The 18,524-nt window shown below is 45.8% G+C and overlaps 1 protein-coding gene across 1 annotated transcript in view; it reads right to left on the reverse strand.

Annotated features, from left to right (window-relative positions):
- Kat2b (lysine acetyltransferase 2B) overlaps positions 1-14,653 on the reverse strand; it is a 101,998-nt gene extending 87,345 nt beyond the window's left edge. Inside the window, exon 1 of the mRNA XM_027394578.2 lies at positions 14,025-14,653. Within this exon, the coding sequence (XP_027250379.1) occupies positions 14,025-14,273 (249 nt within the window). The 5' untranslated portion in view covers positions 14,274-14,653. The remainder of the gene's footprint in view (positions 1-14,024) is intronic.
- Between the last annotated feature and the right edge of the window lie 3,871 nt (positions 14,654-18,524).

Here is an 18,524-nt window from a genome sequence, read left to right on the forward strand (position 1 = left end):
TCAAAGATTTGGAAGTTCAAGGTCATTCTTGGCTACATATTAAGGCCAACATGAGACCCTATATATAGAGAGAGATAGGTGCGGAAAGAAAGAGGAGAGGTAAGGAAGGAGAGATTGTTTTCAATGACTTCCCTCTGTCTGTGCTGAAATCTACCACAGTGCAGTCTGCAGCCCCAGAAGTTGCTTAGGCTGCTGGGGCCTCCAAGTTAAACATTCGATTCCTGGCCTTCCTGGCACAGCATTCTGCCAGCAGTATTGCCAGTCAGCTTTAAAGCTTTCAGGACCCTGCATATGTTCACCCAATACTGAGTCTGTCTGTAGCCTGTGCAGGACCCACAGCAGAAGAAGCCTTCGGCCACACCTCTTCAGATAGGTAGGTGACAGCAGAGTGCCTGGAAGGGAAATCTTCCTAGACCCTAAAAGTCAGGGACCCTCTCCACCTTGAGAAATGGCTAGAAGAAGAGGCTAACTGATGCCCAGGAAAAAGACTCCACATGAGCATGGTCTTTGCAGAGCCACTAAGCAGCTGGAGGCATCTCTGAACTCTCTGGGTATCTGTTCTCCATTAGTAAAAGTGACTGTCCTTGCTGTCTTCTCACCCAGGGTAATCAAATGAAGGGAGACATCACCCAAGGCAAAGCACTGCCATCAGTTGAACCCTGCTCATTGTTATGTTTTGTTTCTGTGGGTTGCTTGCTTATACGTTCATTTATTTGTTTGAGGTAGACTTGGCTGTCCTGGAACTGATAACGTGGTCCAAGTTGGCCCTGAACTCATGGAGTTCCCTCTGCCTCAACTTCCAGAGTTCTGAGATAACAGATATAAGCACTACACTTTGGCCACCTGAACACCTTTAAAAATAAAATAAGAGATTGTGAGACTTTGTTTTTCTATCTAAGGTAGCTCACAGATAGGGCCCATATATCCTAAACATCCCTTGTCCTTCTTTTTGCTGATTAGAGAATAGAGTCAGATTTTAAAGTCAAGATCTCAATGGGATGAGATGCACTCACATCCCATTACAGGGATGAAAGACAGATACCATCTTGGCCCACTCGGCTCACTAGCAGTTTGGGTTCTGGAGCACCCTTTTCTGCAAAAAGAAATCGCCTTACAATGTCAATTTCACTTTGTTCCTTTATGAAACACCAAAGGCTCACCAGATAGAGGTGAGTTCTTATGAGTTCTACCCCAGAACCCACTTAAAGGTGGAAGGAGAGAACCAATTCCACAAGTTGTCTCCTGAGCTCAGCATATGTAAACACACACATGTCATATATACACATACAAAATAAGTGTGGTAGGGCATGCTTGAGTTCGGTCTGAACTAAGTAGTAAGAACCAGTCTTGAAAAACATATAAGACAGGCTGGACTTGGTGGCACACACCTTTAATCCCAGCACTAAGGAGTCAGTGGGGGAGGATCTCTGTGAGTTCGAGGCCAGCCTGGTCTACAGAGTAAATTCCAGGACAGACGGGGCTACGTAGTAAGAGATCCTGTCTCAAAAACAAACAAACAAGCATAAATAAGGTGGATAAATAAGAATTGCAGTGGGGTCCAGATAGCTTTCACCTAAGAAAGAGGTACCAACTGTTAAAATCTCACACAAAGCACAACATGGGGGGGGGGGGTCGCAGAGTGGGGTGGCTGTAGTTTAGTTGGATGAGTGCTTACATAGCATGCATGTTCTGGGTTTAATCAACAACAGTACCTAAAACCAGGTGAGATGGTTCAAACCTACAATCTTAGCATACTGGAGTGACTACAAAAGAGTCAAGAGTTCAAAGCCATCCTCCAGTACTAACTTTGAAGCCAGCCTAAACTACACGAAACTCTACATCAAAATAAAAAAGGGCATGGTGGCATGTGCCTTCATCCCAGCACTGGTAGAGGAAAGGTAGGCAAATTCCTGAATTCCAGGCCAACCAGGGCTACATAGTTAGATCCTATCTCAAAACAAAAGGCTTGAGCACACGCCTTTAATCCCAGCACTTTGGAGACAGAGATAAGTTTATCTCTTTGAGTTTGAGGCCAGCCTGGTCTATAGAGGTCTTACAGGACAAGCAGGGTCAGGGTCAGGACTACACAGTGAAACCTTAAACAACACAAACCATTGTTTGCAAGTGCAGTTATCCTAAATCCAAACAGCTCTCAGGATATCTTGGTTTTTGCCCTGTAAACCTGTAAACTTTCTCAGGTATACAAAACTACAAATGACAATCTGAAGCTTTTGTAAGCTTGAATTTTTTTTTTTTTTTTTTTGGTTTTTCGAGACAGCATTTCCCTGTGGTTTTGGAGGCTGTCCTGTAACTAGCTCTTGTAGACCAGGCTGGTCTCGAACTCACAGAGATCCGCCTGCCTCTGCCTCCCGAGTGCTGGGATTAAAGGCGTGCGCCACCACCACCTGGCTAAATTTTTTGAGAACACATAAAAATATTAAATTTAGATTTTTTTCCCCCCTCTGAACCTTTTTGTTCTGAACTTGCCAAACAGCCTGTCTCTGTGTTAGGCTCTAATACTTACCAGTCTTTGGAGGTGTCACCACCTGCAAAATGTATGCTATCCATTTACAGCTGAGGACAATTTTTTTTTTTTTTTTTTTTTACAATCACGAACACTTAAGGCTAGTAAGGGCCAAGACCAGGGTAAGAGAGGAGAGGGGATCTTATCTTGGTTTTTCATTTGTTTGTTTTTGGGATAGGATCTTTAACTGAAATTGGCTTAGAAACTATCTTCCTGCCTCTACCTCCTAAATTCAGAGATCAGAGGCTTAGGGCCACCAAACCCAGCTGACAAATCTTTTAAATGACATTTTATCTACCTTCATCACTATTTTGTATCTTATTGTAACAATGCTGCTGCCAACTTGAAGAATGTCCAAAGTATACTTCTATTTTAGTTCCAGTTGTTAAACCAGCAATGACTCAGACTCACTGTGCACATCCTTTTGGCTAAAATGATCCTGGAGTAACAAGGAAATAAAGCTGTTTACAAATGTGCCTACAAGATAAGATGTTTATGGGTGGGCTTGAGGACTACAGTGTTCAAATCTTCCAAACCTAAGTGAAAGCCAGGCTTGAGGGTTGGGGGAGACAGGAAGCTTGCTGAGGCTTGCTGACTGCCAGCTCAGTTCCAGGTTCAATGAGAGTCTGTCTCAAGGGAATAAAGCAAAGCATGATGTCCTTCTTTAGCACTGACGAACACGTGCAGAAACATCACACACACACACACACACACACACACGCACACACGCACGCACGCACGCACGCACGCACGCACGCACGGCACAGCACGGAACGCTAGAAAGAACAGTGAGTAGCTGGGCAGTGATGCTGCACACTTCAATCCCAGTATTTGGGAGGCAGAGACAGGCAGATCTCAGAGTTTAAGGCCAGCCTGGTCTACAGAGCAAGTTCCAGGACAAGGGTACTCAGAGAAACCCTCTTCTGAAAAAATGAAAGAAAGAAGGAAAGAACAGTGAGCTGTTCATTCATAAATGTCTGTAATTTACAAAGGAAAGTTTTCAGATTCCTAGTATTGTTTAAACTAATTTTGCACACTGCTAAGGTGTTTATGAGACTTTTGAATATGATTCTCCTCCAAAACAGAATTTCAGTTCTTGACTGCTGACATTTAGACACAGATAATTCTTTGTTGTGCTGTCCTCTGTTCTCTAGCTGGTGAAAGGTTCAGCCATCCCTCCTCCCAGACACAATAACAGAAAATGTCTGTTTCAGGACACAGCCATGTGCCCCCAGGAAGAGTAGCTAAATGGCCCTCTGAGGAGGAGCTGATAATTTAAATAGAAAGTTGCAACTCAGTTTTGGGGAGGAGGCCTGAAGTGCTCCGGAAGTGGAAGGAGAACAGGCATGCAGAGCCACTGACTATAAAAGAGCAGTCTCAAAAAGCCAAAAGACCAATGCACACACAGGTGCCATTGCTGCCTATGTGGCAACAGGGTTGATCAGTGGTGATGCACACCAGCCTCAGTCACAGGACGACACGTTTCCTCATGTGAGGACACACCCCTTCCTATACCACAATCAGAGCTACTTTAAAATTATGTTTAACTTGTATTCATGTATGCATGTGAGTGTGTAGATGCTTGTGGGAGACAGGAGTGCAGCATCAGGTGCTCTGGAGCTGTCCTGAGGCCTGTCGGGAGCCTTTCTGCATGGGTGCTGTGAACCCATTGCAGCTCTTAAACCACTGACCCATCATCTCTCCAGCCACCGCCACTATCACCATCATCTTGTGTGTGCATGAGGGGGGGGACACACATGCCATGCACATATATGGAGTCAATGCTCTTCTTCCTCCTTTACATGGATCCCATGATCAAATTCCCACACCTCTTCTCATTTGTTTTTCTTTGGTTTTAGTTTTGTTGTGGTTTTCTTTTTGTTTGTTTTGTTTTGTTTTTTTGAGACAGGGTTTCTCTGTGGAGCCTATGCTGGCACTCGATCTGTAGACCAAGCTGGTCTCGAACTCACAGAGATCCGCCTGCCACTGCCTCCGGAGTGCTAGGATTAAAGGCGTGTACCACCAATGCCCGGTCACCTCCTCTCATTTGTAAAAGACACACTCTTGCATAAGGGTCAGTCAAGGTTGAGTAAGATGTCTCAGAGGGTAAAGATGTTGACTGAGCAAGACTAAATAAAGGTAGAAGAGTAGCTCCAAAAATTTGTCATCTGACTCAACATGAATGTGCACACAAACATGCCCCCCCAATAATTTTTGAAGGGTCAGTGGTAGCGTTTGTGTTGTAGTAACTTGTTGTATTAGGTAGGAGGTACATAGGCAGGGAATATGTTAAGATGTGCACTTGCCCATGATTGGACCTGATGGGAAATGTGATGAATTGCCTTTATAAGTCCCCACGAAACATGCCTCATGGCCATTTCCTGGGAACCGAGGTATGGACCTGGCCAGTATTGAATTAAAGCTTGCTTCACATTTGGCTTTAAATTATGGTAGTGACCTTATTCTCGACCAGTGGGATTAACATTTTCTGGAGGCCCCCAACAAGATTCAGACCAGCCACTCACAAATTCTAAAGCCAGACCTCCACACCTGAACTCCAGGACTGAGGGGCCACTTCAAGAAACACAAGCTCTGAGACATTCTGAGGGTCCAAGGCTGTCTTTGGTTCTCTCTCAGACTATCAGGGTGAACCTCTGTGCTGAGAAAAGCAGCAAGCATCCATAGAAGCCTCCTGGTGAGTCACAGAGTTCTGTAGGATCCCTGGCTGGGATGTGGAGGGGGTTGCACAGGACCCCAATATTCTCCTTCTCAGGGCAAATAGTGAGATGTCACTGTCCTGCCTGGTTCTGGTTGGGTGGAAGGTTTTGTCTGTCTGTTTTGCATACTTGGACAGGTCTATGTTCTCTGGTATGTAAAATGTATGAAGCATGAAGGGTGACCACCACATGTTCTGTTTCTGACTGTGTTTCTTGGTTATATTTTTTCTGTCTCTGTTGCCACCAGGACTGCCGTGGCTGCTGTGGATAACATTGAAGTCGTTATTCTATAGTATTGGAAAGCTGGCCCTAGAGTTGGGTTATGGCTCTCCTTTCTCTAGACCCAAGCCTATTTAAAAGTTTCCTCTCTGTCCTGTTAGTCAAGTCACCCAACACTGTGACAGGGAGAAGAAAGCAAAGCAAAACAACCCAAACTTAGATTTGGTTTATGTCAACATTCTATATCTCAGGATTTTTAAGTTTGTTTTATTGGGTATAGTTAAAAAAAATCTTTAAAATCTGTGAAAAAAAGTTAACTTAAAACTTGTAATAGGGAGCCCGGCTGATTATAAACTTTTTTAAAAAGAAGTTTGAGAGTTTCACAGAAAATTTAGGTTAAAAAACTGGATTTTTTTTTTTTAAGGAACAGCTTTTAAAATTATTTAACTTCATAAGATCATAGGATATTCTTAATTTATAAAATATTTCATATTACTAACATATGATCTTAAAAGATAAATAAATAGCCCTGCGGTGGTGGCGCACACCTTTAATCCCAGCACTTGGGAGGCAGAGGCAGATGGATCTCTGTGAGTTTAAGACCAGCCTGGTCTACAAGAGCTAGTTCCAGGACAGCCTCCAAAGCCACGAGAAACCCTGTCTCCAAAAATAAAATAAAATATAAGGATTAATAATTAGGGCTACAGCTATGAGCACCGAAAACTGAACATCAGAAACTGGAATATTCGTAACTTATGATGCCACTAGAAAAATGGCCTAAACAGTCTGGCAAAGAGCTTGGAGTGGTACTCAACCCTTTGAGGGTTGAAGACCTTGTCGCAGGGGTAGCCTAGGACCACCTGCATGTTGGGTGTTTGCAGGGCAATTCCTAACAGTGACAAAAGTGCAGTTGTGCACATCAGTGAGAGTGCTTTATGGTTGGTGGCCACTACAACACGGGGAACTTTGTGAAGGGTTGCAACATTACAAAGGTTGAGAACCCCTGGCTTAGAGAATGTCCTTCTTTACCTGAGGTGTATTCAGGCTGAAGAATGTCTGTCTAGCCTCCTTATCTTTGCTAACTTAAACTTCAGCTCTTTTGATAAACAGAATCACATGAAAAGAAAAACTGTTATATTTTGTGATGGTGTAGGAAATTTCCCAGTCTCTCTGTGGACTGTATTTATGAGTTAAAAATTTATCTTGACACTGAAAGAGCTTCAATTCATAAATTGTTATTTTTTCTTTTTTTAATTTTTAAATGATATATTTATTTTTATTTTATATGTTTTGGTGTTTTGCCTACCTACATGTCTGTATGAGGGTGTCGAATCCCCTGGAACTAAAACTACAGACAGTTGTGAGCTGCCATGTAGGTGCAGGGAATTGAACCTGGGTCCTCTGGAAGAGCAGCTGAACCATTTCTCCACCCCCGAATTGTTATGTTCTTAAGGCTCAAACATACAAAGAGATAAAGTGTAAAATCCTAATCTTTATGAAAACTATTAACTTACTGTAAACTGTTAAAGATACATAAAACATACATAAAAGATACATAAAAATACATATGCAAGATAATGGTCAGTCATATTATAAATGATCAAATTCTTTAATGTGTTCATAACTATACTAACAGTCATGATGAGCAATAATGCAATGAATTACAGGAAAATATTAGCCTCCTGTATGTTTTCAAGGATAAGCATAAAACAAGTAACTGAAAACAAGCAAGTGTGTTTTGTTCAGATGTACTTAATGAATAATGGTCCTCAAACCCATCAGATATCTACTAAATATGACATTAAACATATTTAATGGAAAAAGCTTTTTATGACAGAGACCCCAGTTCCTAGCAGTTACCCCAAGTTCATCAAAGACAAAGATGGGGTGCAGAAAACAACTGGGCAAGAGTGTCTCATTGCCCCACCACCACCAGGACCCTGCCCAAACTGTGGACAATTTGCCTAGGCAAACTAAAGTCAGTCCCTCAAGTTCCTCCTCCACAGGAAGTCTCTGAGATCTCCTGGGCCTGGCTGCCAAAGACTGTTGCTGCCCTGGTACCTCTACCCCAAACAAAGCCATGGGAACCACAGGAGCCTGGGATGACCACCTAGGTAATGAGTAATCTCTGTCATTTTCAGTGATACATAGACCATTTGAATTATACTTCCTGTTATAATTTAACCTTCTCAGATCTCTATGTCTTTGTCAGCTTGGCAACAGCAGGCAACTTAGTATTTCCCCCAAGGCTGCAGCCACCTTGTTAGTACACTTCATATGCAAAAGATCACCACACCTTTTTCTTTTCATCTAATCATTTACCAGGGGCGTAAGTAGTTATTCCTGAGTACAGTAATTGCAAAGCATGGTCTTTTAGTAAAAAGTTACACCTGAAACTGGTTTATCTTTAATATGAAGCCTGTTAGCAAGGCAAATTGTTTGTCTTTTCTTAAGTAAAGATCTAGTAGATCTACAAACAGAAAGACCTGATCTTTTACAGCCAGAATTAAATGCTTTCCTTTATAAGAGTTGCCATGGTCATGGTGTCCCTTCACAGCAATAGAAACCCTAACTACAACAGTTGTCTTCCAAGTATAGACTTAAAGATGATGCTTCTCATCAGGCTAAAACCATCTCTGTTCAATCTATATATCCAGTTTTCGGGACAGAAAAAGTATGTTCATGCTTTTTAATCCGAAACTATAGCTTTTACTAGGACTCAGAGGTTATGAGTCTGCTCAGCTATTTTACAGATATCTTGTTAGCTACTTTTTCTACAATGTAGATTTCAGTACAGATTACAGGAGATATCTAAAACTTTTATCACTTTTTGTAAACTAAAAATACATGTAAGCTTCAGGGAGCCAGAGAAGTCACAAGACTTGTATCTACCTGCCACAGGTCAAAGGGACTCCAGATAAGTACAGCCTAAGTTTCCCCACATGCCTATTCCTGATGGTGGGATCTCTCTCCTGGTCTTGGGACTCCTCCCATCTCCCAATTTCAGGACTATGGGCCTGAAAGTTTCAAAAGTAAGATTTTTAAGTTCCTAAACTTTTTCTGTCCCTAGTCTATATCTGTCTCAGCAGATTTCCACTTGCCTGACAGACACCATCCAGGAAACAGCAGCTGACTGCAACCTGCTCCAAACGACTGCCAGGCCTGGACTTTCTGAAAGCTAATGTGAACCAGTCCAGCTGAAGTGCTTGCTCCCTGTCTCTTCAGCTGGGTCAGCTAACCAGAGGGTTCTGATACATTCCCCTATTGCAGGAACCCCTCCTGGCCTTTGACTAGCATTCCAGCCCTCCTGCGCCCGGACAACAACAACCTAGTTTCAGCAGGAAGTAGTTACAGAAGGCAATGTCTCACCCCATGTCTTCACCTGGCTGGAGTGTTAGATCAAAAGGAAACTCCCTGGCACAGAGGACACACTGGCTACCATAGAGCCTATTGGCTGCCAGGGAAGATACCTGTTAAAACCAAGTAGATCCAGACCTATCAACAGGTAGATATATTTACTGAAATAGTTCTACAATATGATAGGGCACGTGGCCTGCTTTATGCAGAACAAGGAGGTATTGTTTGGTTTTAACAATAACAAAAAAACAAAACAAAAAAAAAACCACGTTGTTTCTATACAAACTATTCAGGAATCATTAGAAATAATGTGGCTGTCCTCAAAAAAGCATTGCATAAAAGTAGACCTGAGACGAAATAAACGACTGGTCCCCATTCTCATTTGCGGGCTCCTCCTAGATAGTACTCTATGTCAGCCATCATAGGGCCTTTGGCCCTTCTGTTTCTGCTATTGCATCATTGATGCCTCAACTAAATGATAATTTTTGTCTGATGGTTATTAGATCCCAGTATAAACACCTACCGATCACAGAGTCAAGGGTTTGACTAAGGATACAACTCAAAGGTGGAATGTGAGACCCAAAGTTAAGTGCTAGAGACTATTGTTTATGTCTTCACTTCTCTAAACAAGTTTGTTTGACCCACAGGCTGTGCTTGATCATGTAGGTGGGAGGAAATCGTCAGCATGTACACTCGCCCCTCATTGGACGTGGGCAGGAAGTACATAGGCAGGAAATACACCAGGATGTATGTTTGCCCCTGATTGGACCTGATGGGAAATGTGAATTTTACCAGTTTGATCTTTTCATCTCTAGTTCATTCATTCTTCACAGAATCCAGTCAGCTGATTTAAACAGAGCAGAAAATTACATTTTGGGGCAGGCCTATAATTCCAGCACTTACCAAGACAAAACTCTGGGATCTTGAGCTCTTAATCAGCCTGGATTAAGATAATTTATTAAAGGCGGAGCGGGCCGGGCGGCGGGGCGGCCGCGCAGTGTCCAGAATCCAGGCCTGGAGGGGGGTTGTGCGGCCGGCCGGCTGGCTCTGCTCGCACCCGTGAGGGGGGTACACCGGCTCTCCTCGTCCGTCCGGCGTCCCCGCTGCCCCACCACCCCGCCAGCGGGTCCCCATTCATTTCCTGCCGCCCCAAGTTCCTGCTCCCGGGGCCGGGACACCCGCGGCCCTGCCGGCCGCCGCATTCCTGACCCATTGCCTCATGAGCATCGCCTCCTGGGGATTCCGAAATAACCCCGCGCTCTCCCCTAAGTGCCAGAAGTGGGAAAACTGACGCTGTCTGCCGCCGATGAGCGTATTCCCTATCCCTGTACAGATCTTCGCTGTGAAAGCTTCAGTTTTTATGGCCACCAACTGAGATACTTGAAAAATGGTTTCAAGCTGTTGGCGTGTACTTGAACAAAACAACTTTCAAAATATTAGCTCCTCAGAAATACACCTAAATGCTATTCCTTCATGATTCAGGAACCAAAAAAAGGGAGAAAAGAAAACTGTAAACTCAGAGGAAATGAGTGACTTGGACAGGTCTCTTGGCATGTGCCTGCAGATCCGGGTAATATCTAACTCCATTTCAACAGTACAATGTATAGAACTCAAACGTTCTAATTCTTCAAGGAGCTTTTAAATAAAACAGTTGTCTATTCTTTAATCAAAAAAAAAGATAATTTATTAAGGCTGGGCAAGGTGGCATACACCTTTAATCCCAATATTCAGGAGGCAGAGTCAAAAGGATCTTTGTGAGTTCAAGGTGGACATGGTCTCCAAATGAAGTTCCAGGGTAGCCAGGACTACACAGAGAGCCTCTATCTCAATAATAACTAAGTAAATCTTATCACAAACAAATCTGCAGGAAGGGAGAATTTGGATAATTCCTAACAAAATGTTGGCTAAAGACAAAAAAAGACAAGATATCTGAGGTAAAATTTTGGGAGCGGGGGTATTTGGTTTTTTGTTAGAGTTTGGTGTCTGTTTGCATGTGAGATCAATGCTGAATCCTGAAAGGGCCTTGTGATAAGCTGCCTCCCTGTGACAGGGAATTAATTTTCAAGAGGGAAAAAGAATTTTCAGATCCTAAAGGAACCCTTCAAAAACCTGAGATAGAAAGAGAACTGTTTAATACTGCCCTGAGACATCAACCAGGCCAGACACAGAATATGGACTCAGGAAAAGGGTAACTAAAACCAGAAGTCACCAAGGTCTAAACTATATATTCCCTATCCCTCTGGCTGTGTCACACAAGCCAAATGGCTCTGATGCAACCTTTACCAGGCACACACAGTTCAAATAACTCTAGGCTGGAGCCTGTAAAACAAGTTTGTTTGTTACACAGACTTTTCCCTTTTCTCTGGGCCAGATCTTGTCTAGGTCTCCAGGCCTGCTCTTCTTCCGGTGTCCCCCAGGAAACTATGTCTTCACAGACTCAACTTTTCCAGCTTCCTTACTCTCCCACTGGGCCAGGAGCCATTGACAAAGGTGGAGTTTTTATGGCTTGCTCATATTAAGTACAAAGACAAACTGAAAAAAAGTCACATATTATGCAGGAAGCCTTGTCAAACCCAACTAACCCAGTCTAAAGAAAACACAGTAATCTAAGCACTCATGTGCACACACATAATTGAAAATAAAATAAATCGTTTTTTAAATCTAAGACAATGTCCCCCCAGGTTAGTCCTGGATCCGGAAGTACTCACTAGGCCACACCCACCCTTTCCCCAACCTAGTGGTAGGAGCAAAGGACTGGCTCTGGCTGGCCCAGCTCCAAGCTTTCAAAACTGCTTTCAGTTTCTCTTCACAGCAAGAAACCCTACCCCACCCAACCCCAGGCAGCCAAAAGTTGCAAATCAGGATGGTACATCCTCCAGGAAGTCACCCACTGGAGCTGTAGCTCCTGAGTTCCTCACCTCCCAACCCCTACACTCAAAGGCTTCACTGGACTCCATTGTAATGGCTCACTGCTTTTACCCAGAATCTCAACACCCACACACTCCATCAACAACTCCAAAGACAGAGCTTAGTGTCATAAGCCCAACTTGGTTCCCAGTTAGAATTCCTCTTAGCATTCACTAAAGAAATCAGCAAATAAGAATGCACAAATTCAGGCTGATGAGATGACTCCTGCAGGAGGTGAAGTGTTCATCTCAAACGCTTGACAAGCTGAGTTCAAATCCCAGAACCCACGTGGAAGTAAGGAGAACACACACACACACACACACACACACACACACACACACACACACACACACACACACACACACACTAAACTTTCTAAGCTTCTCAGAAGCAGGAAGAAAGGGCTTAAATAACAGGTTTTCCTTTCCTATTAGTTTGTCAGAAAATATGACCAAGAAATACTAAAGTTATACACTTGATGTTTCAATACTCAGGAAAACCTCAAGGCCAGTGGAGGAGCATGGTGATAGGGCTGTAATCTTAGGCAGACAGGAGGAATTCAAGGCCACCCTGGGCTTCATGGGGATTTTTTTTAATAGCATGCCTGCAACATCAGGAAAGTTTCAGATACTATACAACAGCAGGCTGTATGGGAAGCAGGAGGCTGGGAGCTGGTGATGGGAACTCGGGAAACATACTGAATCCCAGGCAGAACTCATAGCTGACTGGGTTTCTGAATGAGCCCAGAGCAGCTGCAAAAGCCAAGTCTATTGTATTAAATCCTTGAGCTTGCTCTGAGTTGTCTGCTACTCTCTTCCATGTGACTTCGTGGTACACCAGAGGTTCTGCATTCGCTAGTCTGTAGCTATTGGAGTAGAACTCCAGACCTTTCCCGTTTCTTAGACGAATACTCATGATTCAACTTTCTGCACTCCTTATGATATAAAATATGACGTGACGTCAGTATTTCACAGCTCCTCTACAAAATTCAAAAGTAATAATATACTTGCTTCGTGGAAAGCATTCTCAATTACCACTCTCATCTCCCGGGGTTTTGTTAGAAATGCAGGTCCTCAAACGCCCACCCCAGACCTGATTCAGCATCAGCATTTCCACCAGCTTATTCAGCAATTCCAGCGCACACCACTGTACATAAAGCACCGCGCTAGAGCCTCCTCAAAAGGCAGAGCGACTGCAAGACCTAAACAGGAGGTGGCCGCTGGGAAAGGGCCCGCAGGAGACCACCCAAGGCCCTCCGGGGCTCCAGTAAACACTGAAACCAGCCTTCCCCGGGAGGAATGTCTTCTACTAGGCTAATCCACCCTCGCTGTAGGGGGTGGGGTGAGAAGCGGATGCCGGGAACTTGACCCCTTTTGCAGCAGGCTGCAGTAACAAGGGAGGCGTGAGTGAGTGCGCCTCTTCCTGGACCCAGCTACAAGCCGCCAAAGCAGACAAGACCAAGTCCCCGCCCCCTTTTGCTGTCACCCTGTCAAAACAAAGCCGCTGCTTACAGCGCTTGGCCAGTCTCCCCTGCGGCCTAGGGAGCTAGGGAGCGGAGACCCTTACACGTGCATCTCCAACTGGAGACTCCAGGATGCCAGGAGCCCTCGGGGAGGGAGAAAGGCAAGAAAACTGTCTTCAAACTGAGAAGTGTCCGCCGCCTGGGCTGTCACCTTGCCAGACCTTGTTTACACCCTAAACGGCCAGGATGGCTCTTTCACTAAACAAATAATAACACAAAAATGACAGGCCTGTGGCCTCGAGGCCAAAGCCACCAGGCGCCAAGGACCTGGGCGTGGGGCTGTGCCCACCTCCCACCCCGCGCTCCGCCCCAACGCTCCAGCAGAAAGCCAGGATTCCGGGACTCTCCGGCGCGCGCTGACTCGGAACCCAGCTCCTCCAAGCGAGGCACAGTGGGGAGGGCAAGCGCAGGGAAACACACTCTGATCCCCCCACCCCAAAAAAAGATGCTTCCCAGCAGCGACTGGTTCGCCACACCAAGCACAGTTCTGCTACCCTTGAAAGGTCCCCCGCGAACTCCTACAGAGCAACAAAGCCCCAGGGTATCCCCCGGCACTTGGAAGCCAAGACTCATCATTCCCAGAAGAAAGAGACGGGCAGATCAGGATGAGCCCCCACCCCTGCGGGACGCTGTGCAAGCCGCAGCGGCGAAGCGCGCGCAACGAGTGCAGCACTTCCGCGGTGCCCGCGAGAGGACCGAGCGGGGTGGGGGAGGGGAGAGGAGAGGAGGGGTCCGGGCCCGGCCGTGACCCCGCGGTCGCGCGCGTCCCAGCAGGTACCTTGCAAGCCGAGTACACGCCGAGTTTCTCTAGTTTCTTCGCCCGCGGAGCGGAGCGCAGCTGCGCCTTCTTCACGGCGATCCGGGCCGAGCCGCCGCCTCCCGGTCCCTCGGCTGTGCCCGCCGCGGCCACAGCGGTCGCTGGCCCGCAGGAAGCAGAGCTCCCAGAGGCGGTGGCCAGGGTCCGGGGGGAGCCGTGAGGGGGCGCGGGCGGCAGTGCGGGGGGGCCGGCCCCGCCAGCCTCAGCCATGCCTCCCCGAGTGTCACACGTCGCCGCCAGGGTCCTCGCGGGCGCCAGTGGCGGAGCCGAGACCACCCCCCCTCCCAGCCGCCGCCCTGAGGCCTCCCCGCCCCCGCCGCGCTCCGCCGCGGGCGATCGCAGGCCCCGGAGCGGCCCGGGGTGGCTAGGACGCTAGCGGGCCTGAGCGCCCGGGCCGCGCTCTGCTCCCCTGGGCCGCCGGCATGTTGCTGCGAGCGTGGCCACCGGCCCGGCGCGCCAGGGCCCGTGGGTGACCCGCGACACGAGAGGCCGGGCCGCTGCAGCCCAGGCACCTGCCGCCCTGCGCTGCGGCGTTCCTGGGCTGACACCCTCCCGCACCGAGACCCAACTTCCTCCACCCTAGCGGGAGCCGAAGGAAAAAATGTTTTCCAGAAGTATCCGTCAGCGGCCAATCCTCCTCTTTGTTGCTAATTCACCGAAACCATGGCGTGAAGGGTTCCCTTTCTTTCTTTCTTTCTTTCTTTCTTTCTTTCTTTCTTTCTTTCTTTCTTTCTTTCTTTCTTTCTTTCTTTCTTTTGTAAGGGACTTTGGGTCAAACTTTTTCTTTTAAGAATTTTTCCCCATCCTCTTCCCCTGGTAATTTCTGAACCGAATCTGCCCAAAGAAAACCTCAAATGGATTCTGTTAAACACACACACGCGCGCGCACACACACAAACACACACACACACACACACACACACACGCACACACACAAACACACACACACACACACACACACACACACACACACACACACACACTGGTTACAGTACGTTACGGGTCGGCAAAATGAAAGCCAAGTGCGTGGAAAAAGTTTGAAATGGGTCTGCCTGCAGGGTTCACCCGGGTCAGGGTTACGGCGTGCTTGTTAACTGGAAACAGTGTCCGGGAGTAATGCTGATTTTGACTTAAAATTCATAAGCAAAACTATTTTTCCTATCGCTGATGGCAGGGTATTTAAGGTTTTCATCATGGGTTCACCCTCCTAAAACGACTCCTAAAAAGCCCTGCATTGACTGGCAAGTGCCCTAATTCTGCAGAGCAAGCATGGCCATAATGTGTGACATGGGTCGTAATGTATTTGTGATTGGTTGTCTCCAAAGCTTGATAGCTCCTGCCAAACTCCAGCCATAAGGGATGTGCTTTCCCTTGTAAATCCTCCCTTGCTCGTCCTGTTTATTGCAATTTGCTTTTAGAGATTCCCCCCTTCCAGATCCTGTGCCCTTTTAACCAGGGTGGTTAAAAGTTAACAGTTTCTAATGGTGATGCTACACCAGGGAAAAGGAAGTCCCTTCTCTTCTGCAAGCAGTGAAGCCCGCTGCTGTGAAATGGCAGCCTCTTACTAGGTTACATCTGACCAGTGTCCTTTCCTAGTCTTGGCCTTGGCCCAGTATGGAGGCTCATGCCTATCATCTCAGTACCTGAGAGGCTGAAACAAGAGGTTGGCCGTGAGTTCTAGAGTATCCTGGGCTCCAGAGTAAGACTCTTGCCTCAAAAATATGAATCACTAAGACCAAGCATGGTGGCCTACAAGCAAAAGCAGGCCAGTATATGTGACTTCAAGACAATGTGGTCTACATTAAGGAGTTCCAAGACAGCCAGGATTACACAGGGAGACCCTGCGTATAAATGAAAAACAAAACAAAGGTTTTGCAGTACTTTCTTTTCTACAGTTGTTCCCTGATGTTTTGTGAATTTTTCACAATAATGTCATTAAATCATGATAACTTTACTGGGGAATCCAAGTTCCCTTATATGTTCTTAGTGTCCTTCATTTAAAAATGGATTCAGAAGGAAACTTGAGGTCCAATGTATCGTAGTGAGAAGTAAATCCTGGCAGCTGCTCAGAGAAAGAATCAGAAAGGGAGGAGGGAAACTGGCTTCTTTTTAGTTAGAATCTAGAAAAGTAAGCCTATTCTGCAATTGGGGTGGGGTGTAAGCAGCTGTATTACTGGATGGGTTGGGAGGGTGCATCTTTCAGAGAAAAGTGGAGAATATCCACCCAGAGTGTCAGGGAAAACTTTGCTTGTGACCAGGAACTAAAGATAGAAAGGGTGGGAAAGTAAAAGATAAGACTTCTGAGTTAAACCAGGCGGTGGTGGCACACGCCTTTAATCCCAGCACTCTGGAGGCAGAGGCAGGCGGATCTCTGTGAGTTCGAGACCAGCCTGGTCTACAAGAGCTAGTTCCAGGATAGTCTCCAAAGCCACAGAGAAACCATGTCTTGAAACACCCCCCCCCCCAGAAAAAAAAACAACAAAAAACCTGAGTTAAAGGTTGAAACGCAGACCGGTTAGTATCTGCACAGACAGAGGGGCTCATGGGTAAGTGTAAAAGCATCATCTCATTTAAGGAGGTGAGAATTTTTCCAAACTCCTTAATGAAAGACCCCGGAAGCTCAGGCCTCCAGAATCTCAGCCCAGGACCTCGGTCACCCGAATCACCAGGTGGAGTCGAAAGCTTGATGCAAACTGCACGAGGCTTTATTATAGTTGTTTAATGAGCTAACTCCATGTTTGCTCGGGTCTTTCATCCACTCACCATGGCAGATGGCTAGGAAAGACAGCTCGAAGCGTCTGTATATAGATCTTATAGGGCAGCATAAGGGCAGTGTCTAGGGGTACACACAGGCTCAGGATTGGTGTGGCTCCAGGCTTGGAGGGTTTGCCCTGTGTTGATTGGTCAACTGGTTGTTATGGTCCATAGGCCCTCCCAGGGTGGTTGCTATGCTCTGCGTGTCATTGCTGTGCACTTGTCCGTAAAGCACACCCAGAACCGTAAAGCATAGCACCAGCAGCTAACTTCTGATTGGTTCCTTGCCAGGAGGCAAGAGCCTAACCTCCTAGTGACCAAGGCAAGGTCAGACAAGCATGTGTTCGGCTGTTATGGCTGCCGAAATGGGGAGCTGGTCCCTTCATTAATATGTTGTGGGTATATCTGATTTCCTAAGAGGTGATCACCTGGTCAGGTGATTTTTTTATATAGGTTTTCTGTATCATGATAATAGTTTTCCTGCCAGTGCAGGAAACCAGATCAAGCCTAACTGAAAAAGGAAAAGAACAGGTTTATTTGAACAAAGCAACTCCTGGGTGATTCTCTAGTACCCAAAATGGAGGCAGGAGAAGTCATGCGCCTGAACTAAAGAGGAAGGTTATACACAGCCTGTATGTGAAGGGTGATGACATGTCCTCCACAAGCTTGCTTTTCCAAGTTAAAAAACTGAATTCTTTAGACCTAGACTTGATTGCTGGCAACTTCAAGCAGGAGCTACTGCTGCACCAAGAATTTTGGTGCCTTTTCTTTGTTGGAGATTCTCTGAGGGGACAGAGTTTGGAGAGAGAAATGGGGCTTCTCAGATTATACAAGATCGAACTAGAGATTCCAACTGAACAATTTTTTTTTTTTCTTGAGACAGGACTTCCTCTACTACCTCCTGCTGGTCAAGTGACTGACAAGCCCAGTTGGGAGAGAACAATAGTTTGTCTTTGCAACCTTTATGTTTTGTTTTGAGCAGTTTAAAATGTATCTCCAGCCGGGCAGTTTTGGTGTATGCCTTTAATCCCAGAGGCAGGCAGATCTCTGTGAGTTCGAGACCAGCCTGGTCTACAGATCGAGTGCCAAGACAGCCTCCAAATCAATACAGAAATCCTGTCTTGAAAAACCAAAAAAAAAAAAAAAAAAAAGTGTCTCCACCCAGAGCCAGAGATCCATCCATCCATCCTAGTTCCCAATTCTCTCAACAATGGAAATATAACACAGTAGATTAAAGATAATATTTTAAAAAGAAATCTATGCAAGATGCAATGGCACACACCTGAAATCCAGCACTCAGGAGACAAAAGCAGGTGAGTCAGCCAGGGTTACATAGTGAGATCCTGTCTCAAAAAATAAAAATAAATGTGTAAAATAGCGAAGGTTGGTGCTGGAGAGATGGCTCAGCAGTTCAGAACACTTGTTGCTTTTGCAGAGAACCCAGGTTTAATTCTAGCATCACATGACAATTCACAACCATCCCAACTCTAGTTTCAACAGATTCACTCCTTCTGATCTCCGTGGGTACCGGGCATGAACATGGTGTACTTCCACACATTACATACAGACAAAACACAAATACACATAAAAATCGATAAATCTAAAATAATTCCTTTTAAATAGCCAAGTTTTCGGAGGAAGAAACATTCCAAAATGGCCTTCAACAAAGCCCTGCTACTTCCACCTTCCTCTATTTCATACAGTATTT

Source organism: Cricetulus griseus, assembly GCF_003668045.3.
Source record: "Cricetulus griseus strain 17A/GY chromosome 1 unlocalized genomic scaffold, alternate assembly CriGri-PICRH-1.0 chr1_0, whole genome shotgun sequence".
Taxonomy (NCBI): Eukaryota; Metazoa; Chordata; class Mammalia; order Rodentia; family Cricetidae; genus Cricetulus; species Cricetulus griseus.